The sequence below is a fragment of the Myxine glutinosa genome, chromosome 9, assembly GCF_964187855.1.
Source record: "Myxine glutinosa chromosome 9, kmMyxGlut1.1, whole genome shotgun sequence".
Classification (NCBI taxonomy): Eukaryota; Metazoa; Chordata; class Myxini; order Myxiniformes; family Myxinidae; genus Myxine; species Myxine glutinosa.
Genome location: NC_136269.1, coordinates 69,903,199 through 69,922,757, shown reverse-complemented (window position 1 = coordinate 69,922,757; position 19,559 = coordinate 69,903,199). Strand labels below are relative to the sequence as shown.

Below are 19,559 nucleotides of genomic sequence, written 5' to 3'. Positions count from 1 at the left end.
CACAACTTTTTGAGATATCCTGCTATGTATAGTTTTTGGGCCTATCTCCAAATGGTGAAGAATCACTTTAAAAATTATACTAGCCGGATCCCTATCTTCACCGAGATTGAATTGATTCTTCCTTGTCAAACACAACCTGCCCACCAAGTTTCGTCCAAATCCGTCCATAACTTTTTCAGATATTCTGCTATATGTTGGTTTTAGTCCGATCTCCCAATTGTGAAGAATCACTTAAAAATTTAAATAATCATCATATCCGAATCCATATACAGATCTTCACCAAAATCGAATCGATTCTTCCTTGTGAGACACACAACCTGTCCACAAAGGTTCGTCCAAATCCATCCATAACTTTTTGAGTTATCCTGCTATGTATCGTTTTTGGCCCTATCTCCCAATGGTGAAAAATCACTTTAAAAATTATAGTAGCCGGATCCGAATCCGGATCTTCACCAAAATCTAATCATTTAGTCTGTGTGTCATACTCTACCTCTCTGCCAAATGTCGTCCGAATCCATCCACAACTTTGAGATATCTTGTTCACAAACAAACGGACAGACAGACAGACAAGGGTGAAAACAACCTCCATCCACCTTTGGTGGCGGAGGTAATAACGCTCATTAAACTTTTGAACAATGTCGCTGAACTACAAAAGAGAGATGCAAAATAGCCCCTTTCTCATTCTTCCTCTTATTATTCTTCCTCTTATTATTCTTTCCTGACAGCCTCAATCAAAATTGGTTTAAGATAATTAAGTACTTGGTTGAAACATAAATCGAACTGCATTTTACAGTGGAAAGGTCCATAACTCCTCAATTTTCATTTGAAGGGATTGTACAAAAAGTAGGCATAACTACACATAGGAATGTGAAGGGAAAAAGAGGGGTGGGCAGGACACCGCATGCCAATCACACTGGCGGGGTCATGGTGACACAATACGCGACTTTTGAAATGACGTAGTCACGTGAAAAAGTAAGTACACCCCATGTAAAGTTTTGACTTTTTCAACATATTTCAACATACAGCTATTTGATCTTCATTTCAACAATATTGACAGATAAAGGTGATATAATATAACAAATATCATGAAACATTTACATTTTGTAGTCCATTGTATCTATCTATAATTCCAGTAATCTCTGTACGTTTGTACGTCTGTACGTTTGTTTGTCTGTGACCGCTGTTTCTCGACAACCACGGGTCCGATATACTTTTAACTTGCCAGGTATATTGCTGGGGACCCGAGGATGTGCCTTTTCAAGGTTTCATATTAATCGGACAATTACTTACCGAGCTATGTCCAAAAAACGATTCAACCAATCAGAGAGCAGCGAACGATCGCGTGTGCCGAACGTGGAGGACACACTCTGCCTCGGATGGCACATTTGAGAGCGTATTCATTTATTTCACGTTTGCAAACTATGTTGGCGTTAAACTATGTTTTAAAACTAATAAAACCGAATTTGCGATTCATTCGCTTTCCTGCGCGTTTGTGCACGCGATGGCGATTTCTTTACCAAACTCCGGAAGCCGTTCGCTTTGGACCAAACCATTGCATGTAAATAGAGGGGGGGGATTGTCACCGTACTCGCAAGCCGTTCGCTTTGGACCAAACCATTGCATGTAAATAGAGGGGGGGGATTGTCACCGTACTCGCAAGCCGTTCGCTTTGGACCAAACCATTTCATGTAAATAGAGGGGGGGGATATAATTTTAGATATAGATATAGTACGGGCAATGCCCTAGTAATTTAAATAAACATAAATGCAAATTTCGCATGTGGAAAAAGTAAGTACACCCTTGGCTCCAATAGGTGGTATTGCCCCCTTTGGCAGAAACAACCTCAAGTAGGTGTTTCTTATAACTGTCTACCAGTCTCTGACATCAACTGGGAGAAATTTTTGCCCACTCCTACATGCAGAATTCTTTCAGCTGTGCGATGTTTGAGGGGTTTCTTGCATGCACAGCTCGTTTCAAATCCCCCCACAACATCTCGATGGGATTTAGATCCGGGCTTTGACTTGGCCATTCCAGAACCCTCCATTTCTTTCTTTTCAGCCATTCCTTCATGGATTTACTGGTATGTTTAGGGTCATTGTCATGTTGCAAGGTCCACCTTCGGTTGAGCTTCAACTTTCCGACAGATGGCCTCACATTATCCTCAAGCACCCTCTGGTACAATGAAGAATTCATAGTGGATTATATGATGGTGAGCTGCCCAGGCCCTGATGGAGCAAAGCTGCCCCAAACCATAATATTTCCACCACAATGCTTTACAGTTGGTATCAGGTTCTTGTGACCAAATGCTGTCTTTGGTTTTTGCCAAAAAAGGCTTCTGGTACTGTGGCCAAATAGCTCTACCTTTGACTCATCTGTCCAGAGCACCCTGTTCCAGAAGTGCTGGTCTTTGCCTAGGTGTTCATTGGCAAACTTTAGTTTTGCCCTGATGTTCTTTCTGGACAGCAAAGGTTTCGTCCTGGCACACCTCCCATGTAGATCAAATTTATGCAGCCTCTTTCTAATGGTAGACTCGTGCACTTTGACATCAACAGTGGCAAGAGCTACCTGTCGGTCCCGTGATAACATTCTGGGGTTCTCAGAGACTTCTTTCAGCATCTTGCGGTCTGCTCTCGGGCTGAACTTGCTGGGGCGGCCTGGCCTGAACAAGTTGGCAATTGTTTGTAATCATCTCCACTTGTAGATCTTCTGGACAGTCGAATGATTGATTTCAAATTGTTTGGAGATCTTTTTAAATCCCTTCCCAGACTCGTAGGCATCCATAACCTTCTTTCTGAATGCCTCAGAGAGCTCTTTTGATCTCGGCATGGTGACGCCACACACTTCAACAACAAAGAGCAAATCAAACTAAATGTCTGAGGTTTAAATAAGACAGGTTCCTCCAAGATCCTCTCTAACGATGTTCTAATCATTTGCACCTGAGCTGGTGCACCTGATTCTAATTTTAGGTATTTGAAGTAGTGATAAATGTAGGGGTGTACTTACTTTTTCCACATGCGAAATTTGCATTTATGTTTATTTAAATTATACAATGGACTACAAAATGTAAATGTTTCATGATATTTGTTATATTATATCACCTTTATCTATCAATATTGTTGAAATGAAGATCAAATAGCTGTATGTTGAAATATGTTGAAAAAGTCTGAACTTTACATGGGGTGTACTTATTTTTTCACGTGACTGATTGTTAAACAAGGCCTTTTGCGCGGTGTGTGTGTGTGTGTGTGTGTGTGTGTGTGTGTGTGTGTGTGTGTGTGTGTGTGTGTGTGTGTGTGTGTGTGTGTGTGTGTGTGTGTGTGTGTGTGTGTGTGTGTGTGTGTGTGTGTGTGTGTGTGTGTGTGTGTGTGTGTGTGTGTGCGTGCAGTGATCGGTTTGTTTGCCGGGCAGTTTTAAGTTATTCAAATGGTCTATTAAACGTAATTTTCAGCATTTAGATGAAAGAGTGGCAATTTCAAGACTTAACCATAATTTTTGTGTTATTGAATGCAAATTGGACTTACGGGAATGTAGGAAATACGAAAAAAAAATCCATGCTTGAAAGATGTTTGTCCTACCATCTGTTAAAACAAGCTAGCAGAAGGAGTGGTTATAACACACACAGGACACTTTTCCTTTTACCAATTGATGCAAAAATGTATCTTGTGCTCCAGGACCAACCAAAAAAATATATATTTATCATGGCACTCACAGCCCACACAGCTCCCACTCCCACCCTCCTCCAAAACCTGATTTATAGTAAATAATATTTTAATTTTGCCCTGTGCATTCACAAGCCCCAGATATGACCTTCCCATCGGTGTTGAGAAGCAACTCAACCATACAGTGTCTCCTTCTGGGAAGTCTACCTGAATGTTGGTAATGACAGCATCGGCTTTCCGATTGCAGACTCCATTAAATAAATCATCTAACCTGCCACGTTCACACCAGGTCATCCCGCAAGGTTCAAAGTCCACTCACTGACAGGGATGATCGAGGAAGTCGGTGAGAACAACCCCATCCATAGGCCTTGCACGAGCCTACACCATCTGAACTTTTTGCATTATGGGCTGTAAAATGTCAACTTTTATGGCGAGTTGATCAGAAAGTTTTCAAATTCCTTTGTTCTGGAGAAGCACATCCCTTTCTCACAAGTATGTTTAGAGTAGTTTCAGCTTTCAGAAGCTTTTGTGCCATTTTAGGTAACACATCACACATGCACTATATACATTCGGCCACTCCAATGGACTTCATTGCTCGAGGTTTCTGTGCGTGCATGCCAAGCATTCTGGGGTGGATTACATCGGATTGAAAGTATAATATTGCTCAAAGGCCAATCACACCTATATGGATGTGGTTAACAGTGGAATATTACGCATGGTTGGGTAAGGTGCACATCGTGCAGGGACTTTCTTCAGACCCTGATGCTTGCCGGCACGCACACAGCCACACACTGTCATTCTCTCCGCGTCATTTTAAGTGCGATAAAGATTAAATAAAGTTGGTGAGTAAAATCAAAATAAAATTCTCCAGCATGTAAATACGTATTAAAAAGTACAGAAACAAGTAATAATTTTTTTTTTAATGCAAAATGCTGTATGGATGGTATGCCAAAAATATGTAAACAAGGTAGGGATGGTCACAATAAACTATCATCCCCACATCCTTCTTTGAATTATGGTTTAAAACTATAAAATGATAAGTTTATGATTACATTTGTGCTATTAATTGGTAAGCATTCTTGTATCAAGAAAGGAAATTGTACATGAATGGAGAAATGGATTGAGATATGCATTGAACAGATGTAAATTGAATTTGATAAACGTGTATTTTGCTGTATTATTGTTGTTTTCTGAGGCTGCTTTTGGCACTTGAGTGGGTCAAGCTTTGTTGCATTGCCTTCTGGTGTGGGTTAGATTCACATGGCTGTTCAGGGTGGGGATTTTGGTTCTTTCATCTACATGTCTACATTTGATTTAATATTTCTAATATTGGATTTAATATTTCTACTCGACATTAATCACATTTCAGGATCAATTGCAAATGCTTGACCTCTTTTGTTTAGATGGAGCAAAATCCATGCCAAATGGATCGTCTTGGGAGTTGTTTTCTGCGGAAGCAATTCTTAAAGAACAGTTGCTGATGCGCACTCCACCCCGTGTGCTCACTTTGCAAGAACAACCTCTTGACTACATCAGTTTGGACACGGCTCCCTTCCATAGCACGGCTTCCAAAGGTGGAGCTGCTGGCCGGGTAAGAAACGCGACGATATTTTGCTCTCTTATACTATAAGCCAGCATCCAGCTTCTGGCTGCTCGAGTGATTGGTTGGTGAAGCAAGTATTTTTAGTTTATTTCTGAAGTTATGGGACTGCACCATCTTTGGTTTGTGTTTGCACAGAGAATGGCTTCATCTCGCTCTCGGAGAAGGCGTTCGGTGAGCGAAAATGGAATGCGACAGAGTCCCAGCACACAACCTTTTTCTCCGTAGGTATCTCTCTTTCTATATATATATATATATATATATATATATATATACACACACACACACACACACACACACACACACACACACACACACACACACACACACACACACACACACAGTCACGTGAAAAAGTAAGTACACCCCATGTAAAGTTGACTTTTTCAACATGCAGCTATTTGATCTTCATTTCAACAATATTGATAAAGGTGATATAATATAACAAATATCATGAAACATTTACATTTTGTAGTCCATTGTATCTATCTATAATTCCAGTAATCTCTGTCTGTCTGTACGTTTGTCTGTGACCGCTGTTTCTCGACAACCACGGGTCCGATATACTTTTAACTTGCCAGGTATATTGCTGGGGACCCGAGGATGTGCCTTTTCAAGGTTTCATATTAATCGGACAATTACTTACCGAGCTATGTCCAAAAAACGATTCAACCAATCAGAGAGCAGCGAACGATCGCGTGTGCCAAACGTGGCGGGCACACTCTGCCTCGGATGGCACATTTGAGAGCGTATTCATTTATTTCACGTTTGCAAACTATGTTGGCGTTAAACTATGTTTTACAACTAATAAAAACGAATTTGCGATTCATTCGCTTTCCTGCGCGTTTGTGCACGCGATGGCGATTTCTTTACCAAACTCCGGAAGCCGTTCGCTTTGGACCAAACCATTGCATGTAAATAGAGGGGGGGGATTGTCACCACTCGCAAGCCGTTCGCTTTGGACCAAACCATTTCATGTAAATAGAGGGGGGGGATATAATTTTAGATATAGATATAGTACGGGCAATGCCCTAGTAATTTAAATAAACACAAATGCAAATTTCGCATGTGGAAAAAGTAAGTACACCCCTACATTTATCACAACTTCAAATACCTAAAATTAGAATCAGGTGCACCAGCTCAGGTGCAAATGATTAGAACATTGTTAGAGAGGATCTTGGAGGAACCTGTCTTATTTAAACCTCAGACATTGTTTGGTTTGCTCTTTGTTGTTGAAGTGTGCGGCGTCACCATGCCTAGATCAAAAGAGCTCTCTGAGGCCTTCAGAAAGAAGGTTATAGATGCCTACGAGTCTGGGAAGGGATTTTAAAAGATCTCCAAACAATTTGAAATCAGTCATTCGACTGTCCGGAAGATCATCTACAAGTGGAGAAGATTCCAAACAACTGTCAACTTGTTCAGGCCAGGCCGCCCCAGCAAGTTCAGCCCGAGAGCAGACCGCAAGATGCTGAAAGAAGTCTCTGAGAACCCCAGAATGTTATCATGGGACCGACAGGTAGCTCTTGCCACTGTTGATGTCAAAGTGCACGAGTCTACCATTAGAAAGAGGTTGCACAAATTTGATCTACATGGGAGGTGTGCCAGGACGAAACCTTTGCTGTCCAGAAAGAACATCAGAGCAAAACTAAAGTTTGCCAATGAACACCTAGGCAAAGACCAGCACTTCTGGAACAATGTGCTTTGGACAGATGAGTCAAAGGTAGAGCTATTTGGCCACAGTACCAGAAGCCTTTTTTGGCAAAAACCAAAGACAGCATTTGGTCACAAGAACCTGATACCAACTGTAAAGCATGGTGGTGGAAATATTATGGTTTGGGGCAGCTTTGCTCCATCAGGGCCTGGGCAGCTCACCATCATATAATCCACTATGAATTCTTCATTGTACCAGAGGGTGCTTGAGGATAATGTGAGGCCATCTGTCGGAAAGTTGAAGCTCAACCGAAGGTGGACCTTGCAACATGACAATGACCCTAAACATACCAGTAAATCCACCAAGGAATGGCTGAAAAGAAAGAAATGGAGGGTTCTGGAATGGCCAAGTCAAAGCCCGGATCTAAATCCCATCGAGATGTTGTGGGGGGATTTGAAACGAGCTGTGCATGCAAGAAACCCCTAACATCGCACAGCTGAAAGAATTCTGCATGGAGGAGTGGGCAAAAATTTCTCCCAGTCGATGTCAGAGACTGGTAGACAGTGTTAGAAGAAACGCCTACTTCAGGTTGTTGCTGCCAAAGGGGGCAATACCACCTATTAGAGCCAAGGGTGTACTTACTTTTTCCACATGCGAAAATTGCATTTATGTTTATTTAAATTATGCAATGGACTACAAAATGTAAATGTTTCATGATATTTGTTATATTATATCACCTTCATCAATCAATATTGTTGAAATGAAGATCAAATAGCTGTATGTTGAAAAAGTCAAAACTTTACATGGGGTGTACTTACTTTTTCACATGACTATATCTATATATATATATATATATATATATATATATATATATATATATATATATATATATACACAAAGAATTAAGTTAAGCACCCCCCCCGTTTTTTTACAACCTCGCACATTACAAGTTTGTTGTCGTCAAAACAGTGTAATATACCCATGATATTGCTATATTTTCTGGAGAAGTGATATTATGGTCACATAAAAACATAACAATCATGCCGTTTTCAATATTTTATTCTGAATAATTTAAGGTGAAATTTTTTGGGAATTTTAGGCATATTTTCACCTCAATTTAAGTATGGAGCTATAGGTCCATCACGGACAGTGTGGATGACGTTTATGTTTTCTAACGTACAGTCATTGTTCTGAGAAGACCTCTAGCGATCTTTGCGTCAATAACGTGTGTAGGACCCACGTGATCGGATCACTGACTCAACCCTACGTCTCATAGACCCTGTAAGCCGTCGTATGCGTTGCTGTGGCAGGTTGTTCCATTCCCGATGTAATGCACGTTCCAATTCATCCAGATTGGCTAATGGAGGGACCATCTTCGCAATTTGTCGTCCCAACATGTCCCAAACGTGCTCGAGGGGGGTTCAGGTCAGGACTGTACGCAGGCCAGGGGATGGTTGTCACAGCACCTTGCTCCAGCAAGGCTCGGACGCGTCTCGCACGGTGAGGCCTGGCGTTGTCATCCATGAAGATGGGTCTGGTGGCGAGGGTGTGGTCATCGAAGTGCGGGATTACGGTGGTATACAGGATTTCCGGACAACGCCAGGCCTCACCGTGCGAGACGCGTCCGAGCCTTGCTGGAGCAAGGTGCTGTGACAACCATCCCCTGGCCTGCGTACAGTCCTGACCTGAACCCCCTCGAGCACGTTTGGGACATGTTGGGACGACAAATTGCGAAGATGGTCCCTCCAATAGCCAATCTGGATGAATTGGAACGTGCATTACATCGGGAATGGAACAACCTGCCACAGCAACGCATACGACGGCTTACAGGGTCTATGAGACGTAGGGTTGAGTCAGTGATCCGATCACGTGGGTCCTACACACGTTATTGACGCAAAGATCGCTAGAGGTCTTCTCAGAACAATGACTGTACGTTAGAAAACATAAACGTCATCCACACTGTCCGTGATGGACCTATAGCTCCATACTTAAATTGAGGTGAAAATATGCCTAAAATTCCCAAAAAATTTCACCTTAAATTATTCAGAATAAAATATTGAAAACGGCATGATTGTTATGTTTTTATGTGACCATAATATCACTTCTCCAGAAAATATAGCAATATCATGGGTATATTACACTGTTTTGACGACAACAAACTTGTAATGTGCGAGGTTGTAAAAAAACGGGGGGGGTGCTTAACTTAATTCTTTGTGTATATCTATCTATAATTCCAGTAATCTCTGTACGTTTGTACGTTTGTACGTTTGTACGTCTGTACGTCTGTACGTTTGTCTGTGACCGCTGTTTCTCGACAACTACCGGTCCGATATACTTGAAACTTGCCAGGTATATTGCTGGGGACCCGAGGATGTGCCTTTTCAAGGTTTGAAATTAATCGGACAAGTACTTACCGAGCTATGGCGATTTAGCCGTTCGCCGTTCGCTTTGCCGTTGCGAATGGACCAAACCATTCATGTAAATAGAGGGGGGGGGGTTCTGTGGTCGTTCGCTTTGGCTTTGCGAATGGACCAAACCATTCATGTAAATAGAGGGGGGGGTTCTGTGGTCGTTCGCTTTGGCTTTGCGAATGGACCAAACCATTCATGTAAATAGAGGGGGGGGGGTTCTGTGGTCGTTGCGAATGGACCAAACCATTCACATCGAATCATCGAATCACATCGAATGGACCAAACCGTTCGCTTTGGACCAAACCATTGCATGTAAATAGAGGGGGGGGTTCTGTGGTCGTTGCGAATGGACCAAACCATTTCATGTAAATAGAGGGGGGGGGGGGATATAATTTTAGATATATATATAGTACGGGCATTGGCAAGGAACGGGCACCCACGTACGGGCAATGCCCTAGTATATATATATTGTGAGAAACCACCGGTGAAACCACCTGTTCTCACCCAGATTTGGTGCCCCGCCCACCGCGTGACGTGGCCTCCTTGGAGCCTCACGCGATCGGGAGGCGATTCGGCACGTGATTGGTGGAGAGTCGAGAGAGCGCGGTCGCCATCTTGTGCAACGGACGCGGCTCGAAGGCTCCGAGTGGGAAATAGATAAAGGGATTTCCCTTAATCTTCACGACAGCCGCGTTGGGCTGATCGTTTACCGTTCTGTATTTTACGAGTGAGTAACTCCGGAAGAGAACGAGTGATTCCCGGATCTCGTGGATTGGAACCGTGAGTCCGATATTGCCTGCGTCGTGTTGGAGCTGCTGGCCGACCGTTCCTGCAGGCCTTGTGCGGTGTATTCCATTCTGTTACCATTTATGGTTTTTGTGATCGAGCCAATAAAGCATCGTGCCTTACCCCTAGAAGGCCGATTAAAACACAATTGTGTTTATTGAGTTCTCTCTGTCCACTCCGTGGACTACTTGAAGCCCGGACATTAACGTCCGTATTCCGTGCTGGGAACCATTTCACAGCCGGGATCGCGACAAATGGGTTGCTCGTCCTAGGATCTTTCAAGTGAGAGACATTCGAATTGAGACGGGAATTCGGCATCTGCATCTTCTCTGCATCTTCTCACCAGCGGACGCCGTCTTGGAGGAACTTTCTCGCCGTAGGACGCTGTCTTGGGTGGTGCTTCACTGCAGAATAAGTGAGCCTCGGATCCCTCCAAACAACCGACAAAAAAAAAAAAAACGTGAGTATTTGTACGTGGTATTTTTCTCATTGGCAATTTGATGTGCGGGTGATATTGTGTAGTTCGTGTCGTATTTCCCCAACAGAGCGTTGTGTTTGAGCGTTGTGTTTTGTGCCTTGTCTTATGATAACTCGTAGCCAAGCTATGTCGACCAGAGAAGTGAGAGTTCAACCTGATCATGTTGACAGTCACGTGGGTGGCGATGTGAGCGACGCAAGCAGCCTTGACCCGGTCACTCAACCCGAGATGTTAGGAAGCGATTCCATCATGACTAAATGCATGCGTTCGCCCTTCTGGACCGGGCTGACTCCGGTTCAACAACTTGACATGTATAACAGGGAGAATGACAGGGTAGAGGCAGAGCGTGCGGCAGCAGAGAGAGAGCGTGAGAGAGAGAGAGAGCGTGCGGCAGCAGCAGAGGCAGAGCGTGCTGCGGCAGCAGAGGGAGAGCGGGCAGCAGCAGAGGGAGAGCGTGCAGCAGCAGAGAGAGCGCATGCGGCAGCAGAGACAGCAGCAGAGAGAGAGCGTGAGAGAGAGAGAGAGCGTGCGGCAGCAGCAGAAGCTGAACGCGTCAGAGAGCATGAGTTGCGAATGTTGACTGAACGACCGCGGGCAGAGGGGGCTGCTGCAAGAGTCCCGGAAACTGTTCATGTTCGTTTGCCGGACTGGACGGGAGACACGAAGCCAGAAGCGTATCTGGAGATGGCGGAGAAGTTGTTGGCTGCCGGTGGCATTGATGAGAGCTTGTGGGTCGGCCATCTTGTGAGCCATCTATCTGAGAGGGCGAGGGAGGTATATGCGAGGATGGCAACCGAGGACGCAAACAAATACAGGGCATTGAAGGCCGAGATTTTGAACGCCTATGCGGTGTCCGCATGTATTTATAGGAGAGATTTTTTCAGCTGGACTCGTGAGTCCAGTCAAACCTATGAGGAACATTCGCGGGCCTTGTTGGAACAGCTGCAGAGATGGTTCAAGGGGAGCAAGGTTGAGTTACCTCAAGCGGTTGCGGAACTCCTGGTGCGTTACCGTATCGATCAACAGCTTCCGCCTGACTTAGCATTGTTTCTTGTCGACAAAGACACTGTTTCCTTGGCAGACTGCGTCAACCTTATTGATAAACATGTTTTGGCGTGCAAAATGCTGCAAGTCACGCAGTCGCGTCGTAAGACGGAGGAGTCTGCGATCAAGACCGCCCCCCGTCTGCCCAGCGGCTGGATCGAGGGGAGGGGTTCTCCGATGCCCTCCACTGGTGGCGGTCGCGAGCCGCAGACCAGGGCAGGGCCCTGGTGCGATTTCTGCAAACGCGTGGGGCACGGTGAAAACCGCTGCTTCTCTAATCCCGCTAGTCCGGCCTACCGAGGCAACCCTCCTGTTAAGTCGGAGGGAGATCAGTGGAGCTCATCCGCCGGGCCCTCGCACACGACGGTGGCATCGGTGACCGAGGTCACTGCCACCGAGGCTAATTCCATTCATCCACTGTACCAGGATTATTCAGGGACAGCCTTAGTGGGTGGCCCTGATTCGATGCTGAAGTTTGAGGCCCAATACCTTCGGGATACTGGGGCGACACGGTGTGTTCTCCGGGCGGGGGTAGTTCCGGCCTCTCAGATGCGTTATACCGGCGAGTATACCCTCCTTCGGGGCATTGACCGGGTTCTTGGCCGGTATCCCCTTGCCCTCCTCGAGGTCCGGAGTGACATTTTTAAGGGTCCAGTGACCTGTGTGGTGGTACCCTACTACCCGATACCCGGGGTCTCCTTGCTGATTGGCAATGATGCCATGGCCAGGGAGGAGTCATTGACTCTGACCTGTGGGGGGGTCACTAGATCCCAGAGTAAACAGGCGGAGAGAGTGGCGGAGTCAGACATATCTTCACTCTGGCCCGAGGAGCCTAGCGCCTCGACTCCAGTTCCCGACGGTGACGTTGCGTCAGCTGAAGTCCACCCGAGCCTCCCGTCAAGCCACCCTCAGGTGCCGTGCTCCTCAGGGACCGCTCCCGCCATGTCGCGATTCAGCAGGAACGCTAATGCTAAGGTATATGTGGGAAACCTGGGCAATGGAGCAGCGAAAGCCGAGCTAGGGAGGGTCTTCGAACATTACGGACCACTCCGCAACGTATGGGTTGCTCGAAACCCACCTGGATTTGCAGTTGTTGAGTTTGAAGAGCCACGAGATGCTGAAGATTCGGTCAGAGCCCTTGATGGAAGGTTAATTTGCGGATCGCGTGTGTGCGTCGAGATGTCGAATGGCATGTCGCGGCGGCCTCGTTTCAGACGCCCTTTGGTCCGCAGGCCTTTCGACCCGAACGATCGATGTTACCAGTGCGGTGAAAGGGGTCATTACGCATATGACTGTTGTTCTCGACACCGGAGGAGTACCCGCCGCTCTAGGTCTCGGCCCGTTTCCTTCCTGTCAACGCTTCCCCCAACTTGAGTTTGGCCCCCTTGCCTCTCTATTGTGCTTTGTGTGAAGTGTAACTCTTGTAGGGTAGATATTAATGTGGTGTATGGTGTTAAAATTTGTGTGTGAAAAAAAAAAACCAAACTGGTTCATTGTTAACCTGTTAATGCCTGTTAATTGCCTGTGCGTTAATAATTGCGTTATTGTTGCGCTATTGCGTTGCGTTGTATTGTTGCGTTGTTGCGTTATTGTTGTTAATAAGTGTTAATAATTGTTAATTGCGTTAATTGCCTGTTAGCGATTACCGCCATCATCTTGCCATGTGATTTGCACCTACTACAAATACTGGTTTTAAAAACGCCGTCTATTCGACGGGGTTTTTACTTAGGGGGGGAGGACTGTGAGAAACCACCGGTGAAACCACCTGTTCTCACCCAGATTTGGTGCCCCGCCCACCGCGTGACGTGGCCTCCTTGGAGCCTCACGCGATCGGGAGGCGATTCGGCACGTGATTGGTGGAGAGTCGAGAGAGCGCGGTCGCCATCTTGTGCAACGGACGCGGCTCGAAGGCTCCGAGTGGGAAATAGATAAAGGGATTTCCCTTAATCTTCACGACAGCCGCGTTGGGCTGATCGTTTACCGTTCTGTATTTTACGAGTGAGTAACTCCGGAAGAGAACGAGTGATTCCCGGATCTCGTGGATTGGAACCGTGAGTCCGATATTGCCTGCGTCGTGTTGGAGCTGCTGGCCGACCGTTCCTGCAGGCCTTGTGCGGTGTATTCCACTCTGTTACCCTCCGAGTCCCGGAGATCGTCGATTGGAACCGAGAGTGATCTTGCCTGCGTCCTGTTCGGAGCTTCTGGAGCCGACAGTTCCTGCAGGCTTTGTGCAGTGTATTCCATTCTGTTACCATTTATGGTTTTTGTGATCGAGCCAATAAAGCATCGTGCCTTACCCCTAGAAGGCCGATTAAAACACAATTGTGTTTATTGAGTTCTCTCTGTCCACTCCGTGGACTACTTGAAGCCCGGACATTAACGTCCGTATTCCGTGCTGGGAACCATTTCACAGCCGGGATCGCGACAATATATATATATATATAGTATATATATATATATATATATATACAGTGGAACCTTGACTTACGAGTTTAATTCGTTCTGTGACCGAGCTCGTAACTCAATTTGCTCGTTTCTCAAATTAAATTTCCCCATTAAAATGCATTGAAATGCTATTAATCCGTTCCAGCCCGCCAAAAACCACACCAATTTTTTTTTAAATATACAGTATATATAAAAATATCTCGCGTTTTATATTTCACCTGTATGCAGCATACAAGTTGGCAGGATGGCCTGGACTGGAGGTACGCACACTTGACTCTAAACTGTCCAGCCTGGGTTTGAATCCCGACCCAGCTATAACCTGTCATGGGTGAATCACAGGCAGGGTGATTCATCAATGTGTGTACCGCTAAACTGGGCGCCCCGTTTGCGTCCCATTAGTTGTTGGATGTTAAGGATCTCACCGTGTTTTCCACAAAGAGAAGGCGAGCTATCGCCGGCACTCTGAACAAGTTGTGGCCTGGCATGCTCTTCTCCTCTGCCGTTATATACGTCGTCCTCGGCATCTTTTTCCAGAAGAGCCCTGTCTCGTCACAGTTGAAGATTTGCTGGGGGATGTATCGTTCGGCTTCTATCAGTTCGGCAAAAGTTATAATAAAATCTTCAGCTGCCTTCACATCCGCCTCACCAAGTCGACAACACGCACACCTCGCTCATGTTTTTCGACGATTGCGTGTTTTATATCCAAGCACATCATCCTCTTCTTCTTCTCAGTTATAATAAAATCTTCAGCTGCCTTCACATCCGCCTCACCAAGTCGACAACACGCACACCTCATGTTTTTCGACGATTGCGTGTTTTATATCCAAGCACATCATCCTCTTCTTCTTCTCAGTACCGTGTTTTCCACAAAGAGAAGGCGAGCTATCGCCGGCACTCTGAACAAGTTGTGGCCTGGCATGCTCTTCTCCTCTGCCGTTATATACGTCCTCCTCGGCATCTTTTTCCAGAAGAGCCCTGTCTCGTCACAGTTGAAGATTTGCTGGGGGATGTATCGTTCGGCTTCTATCAGTTCGGCAAAAGTTATAATAAAATCTTCAGCTGCCTTTACATCCGCCTCACCAAGTCGACAACACGCACACCTCGCTCATGTTTTTCGACGATTGCGTGTTTTATATCCAAGCACATCATCCTCTTCTTCTTCTCAGTTATAATAAAATCTTCAGCTGCCTTCACATCCGCCTCACCAAGTCGACAACACGCACACCTCGCTCATGTTTTTCGACGATTGCGTGTTTTATATCCAAGCACATCATCCTCTCTTCCCTTGGCACTCATACGCGATATACGGCAGAGATACTTGCACGGCAAGATAACCACGTGACCGGAACCCACCTGGTGGCGGGTAGCGTAAGCTCGTAACTCAGATCTCGGCTCGCATCTCAAAGCAATAAACCGCCCGAGCGACGGCTCGTATCTCGGAAAACTCGTAAGTTGGTGCACTCGTAAGTCAAGGTTCCACTGTATATGTGTGTGTGTACACACGTTTTAATATTTCAGTCACCGAACTGCAATCCTCAAGTAAAATTATGATTGAAACGCTTTTATTCCTTACTACAGCATGTATATATACTCATGGAGGTTGAACAACTTTTTAAATGTTAATATTTTCAAGTATTGGTTTGTTTGCATTTCACGGCCAAACCGTAGCACTTCGAGGCCCAAAATTTTGGGCGTCGGTACCACACGTTGGTCTTGAATGTTGTTTTAATACCATCAAAGGCCGCTCTCTAAGGTGTATATTGGGATATGGGGTCAAGCAGTGCTGCCGCAGGCCTGCAGCCAAAAGGTATGGCTTCATCTTCATAATGAGGCATCATCATCATCATTCATCTTCATCATGAGCCCAATAACTCCAGAGCTTTTCAATGCCCAACATGTCCTGAACCCCCCGCCTTCTTATAAATCATTTCAAGTAGCTGGGTACTTTTTTCTCGGGCAGCCCCAGGTTCCCCGGATACTGTGAAATATACCATTGATTAACAGTTCAGTACTTTGTCATCTATCTATAATTCCAGTAATCTCTGTACGTCTGTACGTTTGTACGTCTGTACGTTTGTCTGTGACCGCTGTTTCTCGACAACCACGGGTCCGATATACTTTTAACTTGCCAGGTATATTGCTGGGGACCCGAGGATGTGCCTTTTCAAGGTTTCATATTAATCGGACAATTACTTACCGAGCTATGTCCAAAAAACGATTCAACCAATCAGAGAGCAGCGAACGATCGCGTGTGCCGAACGTGGAGGACACACTCTGCCTCGGATGGCACATTTGAGAGCGTATTCATTTATTTCACGTTTGCAAACTATGTTGGCGTTAAACTATGTTTTAAAACTAATAAAACCGAATTTGCGATTCATTCGCTTTCCTGCGCGTTTGTGCACGCGATGGCGATTTCTTTACCAAACTCCGGAAGCCGTTCGCTTTGGACCAAACCATTGCATGTAAATAGAGGGGGGGGATTGTCACCGTACTCGCAAGCCGTTCGCTTTGGACCAAACCATTTCATGTAAATAGAGGGGGGGGATATAATTTTAGATATAGATATAGTACGGGCAATGCCCTAGTTTGTATACAAACCAGACGAGCTATTGAGGGAAGAAACCCTGTCTGGAAATTGGATGTGCAACATGTAACTTTCCAATTATCCTCACCCGATCTGAATGCTCCTGGAGCTTTGCATCCAAATCACTTCTCCCACAATCTATATATATGTCTACACATGACTCATGATAATACTCTACAATTAGCCACCTATTTGGCTTAAGTCGGTTTAGGAATGGCTATGTGACATTTAACGCAAATTTGGTGTGTTTATGCTATCGGGATGGTTCAAGGAGGAATGACTCGCAATGCCAGGGATTCCCAGGTACAATGTTAAATGCATGGTCATTTATAGGGCACTGATAAGGTACCGAGTGAATGCAACCTCCTCCCCCCCCCCCCCCCCCTTGACCCCTCCCCACCACACACCTTATAAAGTTTTTTGTTTTTTTTGGGATACAAGATCGAGGCTCTTGAAAGAGCTAACATTAATCACACAAAAAGACAAACTAACACACAAAAAACAAGGGCAGCGGCAGACAAGATGGGGAGAGAGGGGGAAGGACACAAACACAACATTTGAGAGCAGGGACATCAGGAGGACTTGGGGGGAGGTGGGAGAGGAATAAAACATATGAACACTGCAAGGACTCTGGGGTGAATTACCGGGGGTAGAAAAGATCAAGGTTTTCGATGGGGGAAGATAAGAGATGGTGGTGAAGAGCTGTTTTAAAGACCTGGAGGGAGGAATGGGATTGAAGGGAGTGGGGGAGTTTGTTCCAGAGGCGGGAGAAAAGGGGAATGAAAGTGAAGGTGAGCAGAGAGCCTAGACTTTGGCAGTTTAACCATAAGAGGGTTGCAGGCAGATCTTGTGCGACCTGAAGGAATATTGGGGGGACAGAGCACAGAGAGAGCTGGGGGAGCAAGGCCGGAGAGGAGTCGGTAGAAGACAAAGACCACCAACCTGCCTGCGGTGAGTGAGTGAAAGGCCCTCGGAGTTGACTACATCGCAGGAGATTCCAATGATTCTGAAAGCTTTGGCCTCAACAGCGTGAAGCCGAGCAAGGTGTGAGGCAGGAGCACCAGCCCAGAGGGGGGAACAGTATTCCATTGAGCTGCGGATGAAAGCCTTGTATGTGGTGAGGAGCTCAGGTGTGCCAAGGAAGGACTTCGCACGACGGAGGATGCCCAGTCGGCGACTAGCTTTGGAGGCCAGCTTGGAAATGTGGTTTTCCCAAGAAAGATCATGGAGGATAGTGAGACCCAAAAGCATGAGCGACAGAACTTCTTGGAGTGGATTGTTGAGAAAGGAGATGGGAGGGTTGTCCAGTCGGTCCTTTCGGAGAGACATTGTAAGAGTGTGAGATTTGTCAGGATTGAAAGACATGTTCCACTTGTTTGACCAGTCTGATTTTGTCCAGGTCTGCAGAGAGTGAGGAGGCTGCAGACTGCCGATCTGAGGGATGAGGAATGGAGCGGCAGATAGTGGAGTCATCAGCAAAGAGATAGAGAGGATTTTCCAGAGAGTTGGAGAGGTCATTGATGAAGACCAGAAATAGCACAGGGCCCAGAACACTACCTTGGGGAACTCCAGCCAGAACAGGAAGGGAAGACGAGAGAAATCCATTCAGGGCCACACGTTGCCTACGACCAGAGAAGAAATCCGCAAGCCATGAGTGGAGATTTCCCTGAATACCATAGGAGGTGAGTTTGGTGAGCAGAGCTGGGTGCCAGACCGTATCGAAGGCACGTGATATGTCAAGTGAGACAGCTCTGATTTCCTGTTTGGCATTGAGGACCTCCATCCATTGTTGAGACAGCAGAAGCAACATGTCCAGAGTAGAATGACCTGGTCTGAATCCAAATTGATGATCAGAGATCAAGCCATTGGAGAAGAGGAAGGATTTGATATCTGAAGCAATGATGGATTCCATGACTTTGCTGATAATTGGGAGCAGGCTGATTGGCCTGTAGTTGCAAGGATCTGTTTTTGCACCTTTTTTGTGTAAAGCGCTAATGTTTGCTGATTTCCAAGATGCTGGCAGATGACCTTGAGCAAAAGAGAGGGTGAAAAGAACAGAGAGGGTGAGATAGAGCGGCAGAGCAGGATTTTAGGACCCGAGGGCTGATGCCATCTGGTCCAGTTGCAGAATCAGAGTCGAGGTTTGATAAAAACTTCTCCACCTTGTCAGGAGAGAAGGACACAGAGTCCAGGAGCAGTTGGGTTCGACTGGGAAAGGTGGGAACAGAGAGAGATGGGTTTGGGACACAAGATTTTGAGGCAAACACAGAGTTGAGGCATTCGGCTTTGTCACGTGCGGTGTCAACTGTGTAGCCATTTGAGGTAAGGGAAGGGATGGAGGGGGAACAAACACCAGAAACGGATTTGACCAGATGCCACCAGGATTTGGAGGAAGGAGACAGGTTTGAGAGTTCAATCTTGAGTGTGGAGAGATAGTGCTTCCTGGCACTCCTGAGGGTAGAAACACACTTGTTTCGAGCTTGGTGGAAGGAACTGAGATTGCCTTCAGTTGGATTTGCCTTCCAAGACGCAAAGGCAAGTTGTTTCAGGGCAACTGCCTCACCACAAGATTCAGTGTACCATGGACGGGAGGAAGGGTAAGACAACTGAAGATGAGATGGGATAAATCTGTGCATGAGAGAGAGCAGTTTGCTTTGGAAGAATTCCCAGGAAGAATTGATGTCAGAGGCATTAGAGATGGGAGACCAGTCCAGTTGATTGATGGCTGCTTGCAGACCGTGCCAGTCGGCCTGAGTGAAATGCCAGACTTGTCGGCGCTGAGGAGGCTCTGAGAATGGCCAGTGAGATGTCCACTTTAACAAGCACATGATCAGAAGAACCGATTGGAGCAGAAGAAGAGCAGCAGACATTTGCAGGGAAGTTAGTCATAACCAAGTC

At 45.9% G+C, this 19,559-nt stretch overlaps 1 protein-coding gene across 2 annotated transcripts in view; it reads left to right on the top strand.

Moving 5' to 3' along the window:
• LOC137435327 (mitochondrial fission factor) overlaps positions 1-19,559 on the top strand; it is a 32,955-nt gene that overhangs the window by 3,731 nt on the left and 9,665 nt on the right. For both annotated transcript variants that reach the window (XM_068129016.2, XM_068129015.2), the window contains exons 3-4: positions 5,063-5,250; positions 5,398-5,483. In XM_068129016.2, the coding sequence (XP_067985117.2) occupies positions 5,063-5,250; positions 5,398-5,483 (274 nt within the window). The remainder of the gene's footprint in view (positions 1-5,062; positions 5,251-5,397; positions 5,484-19,559) is intronic.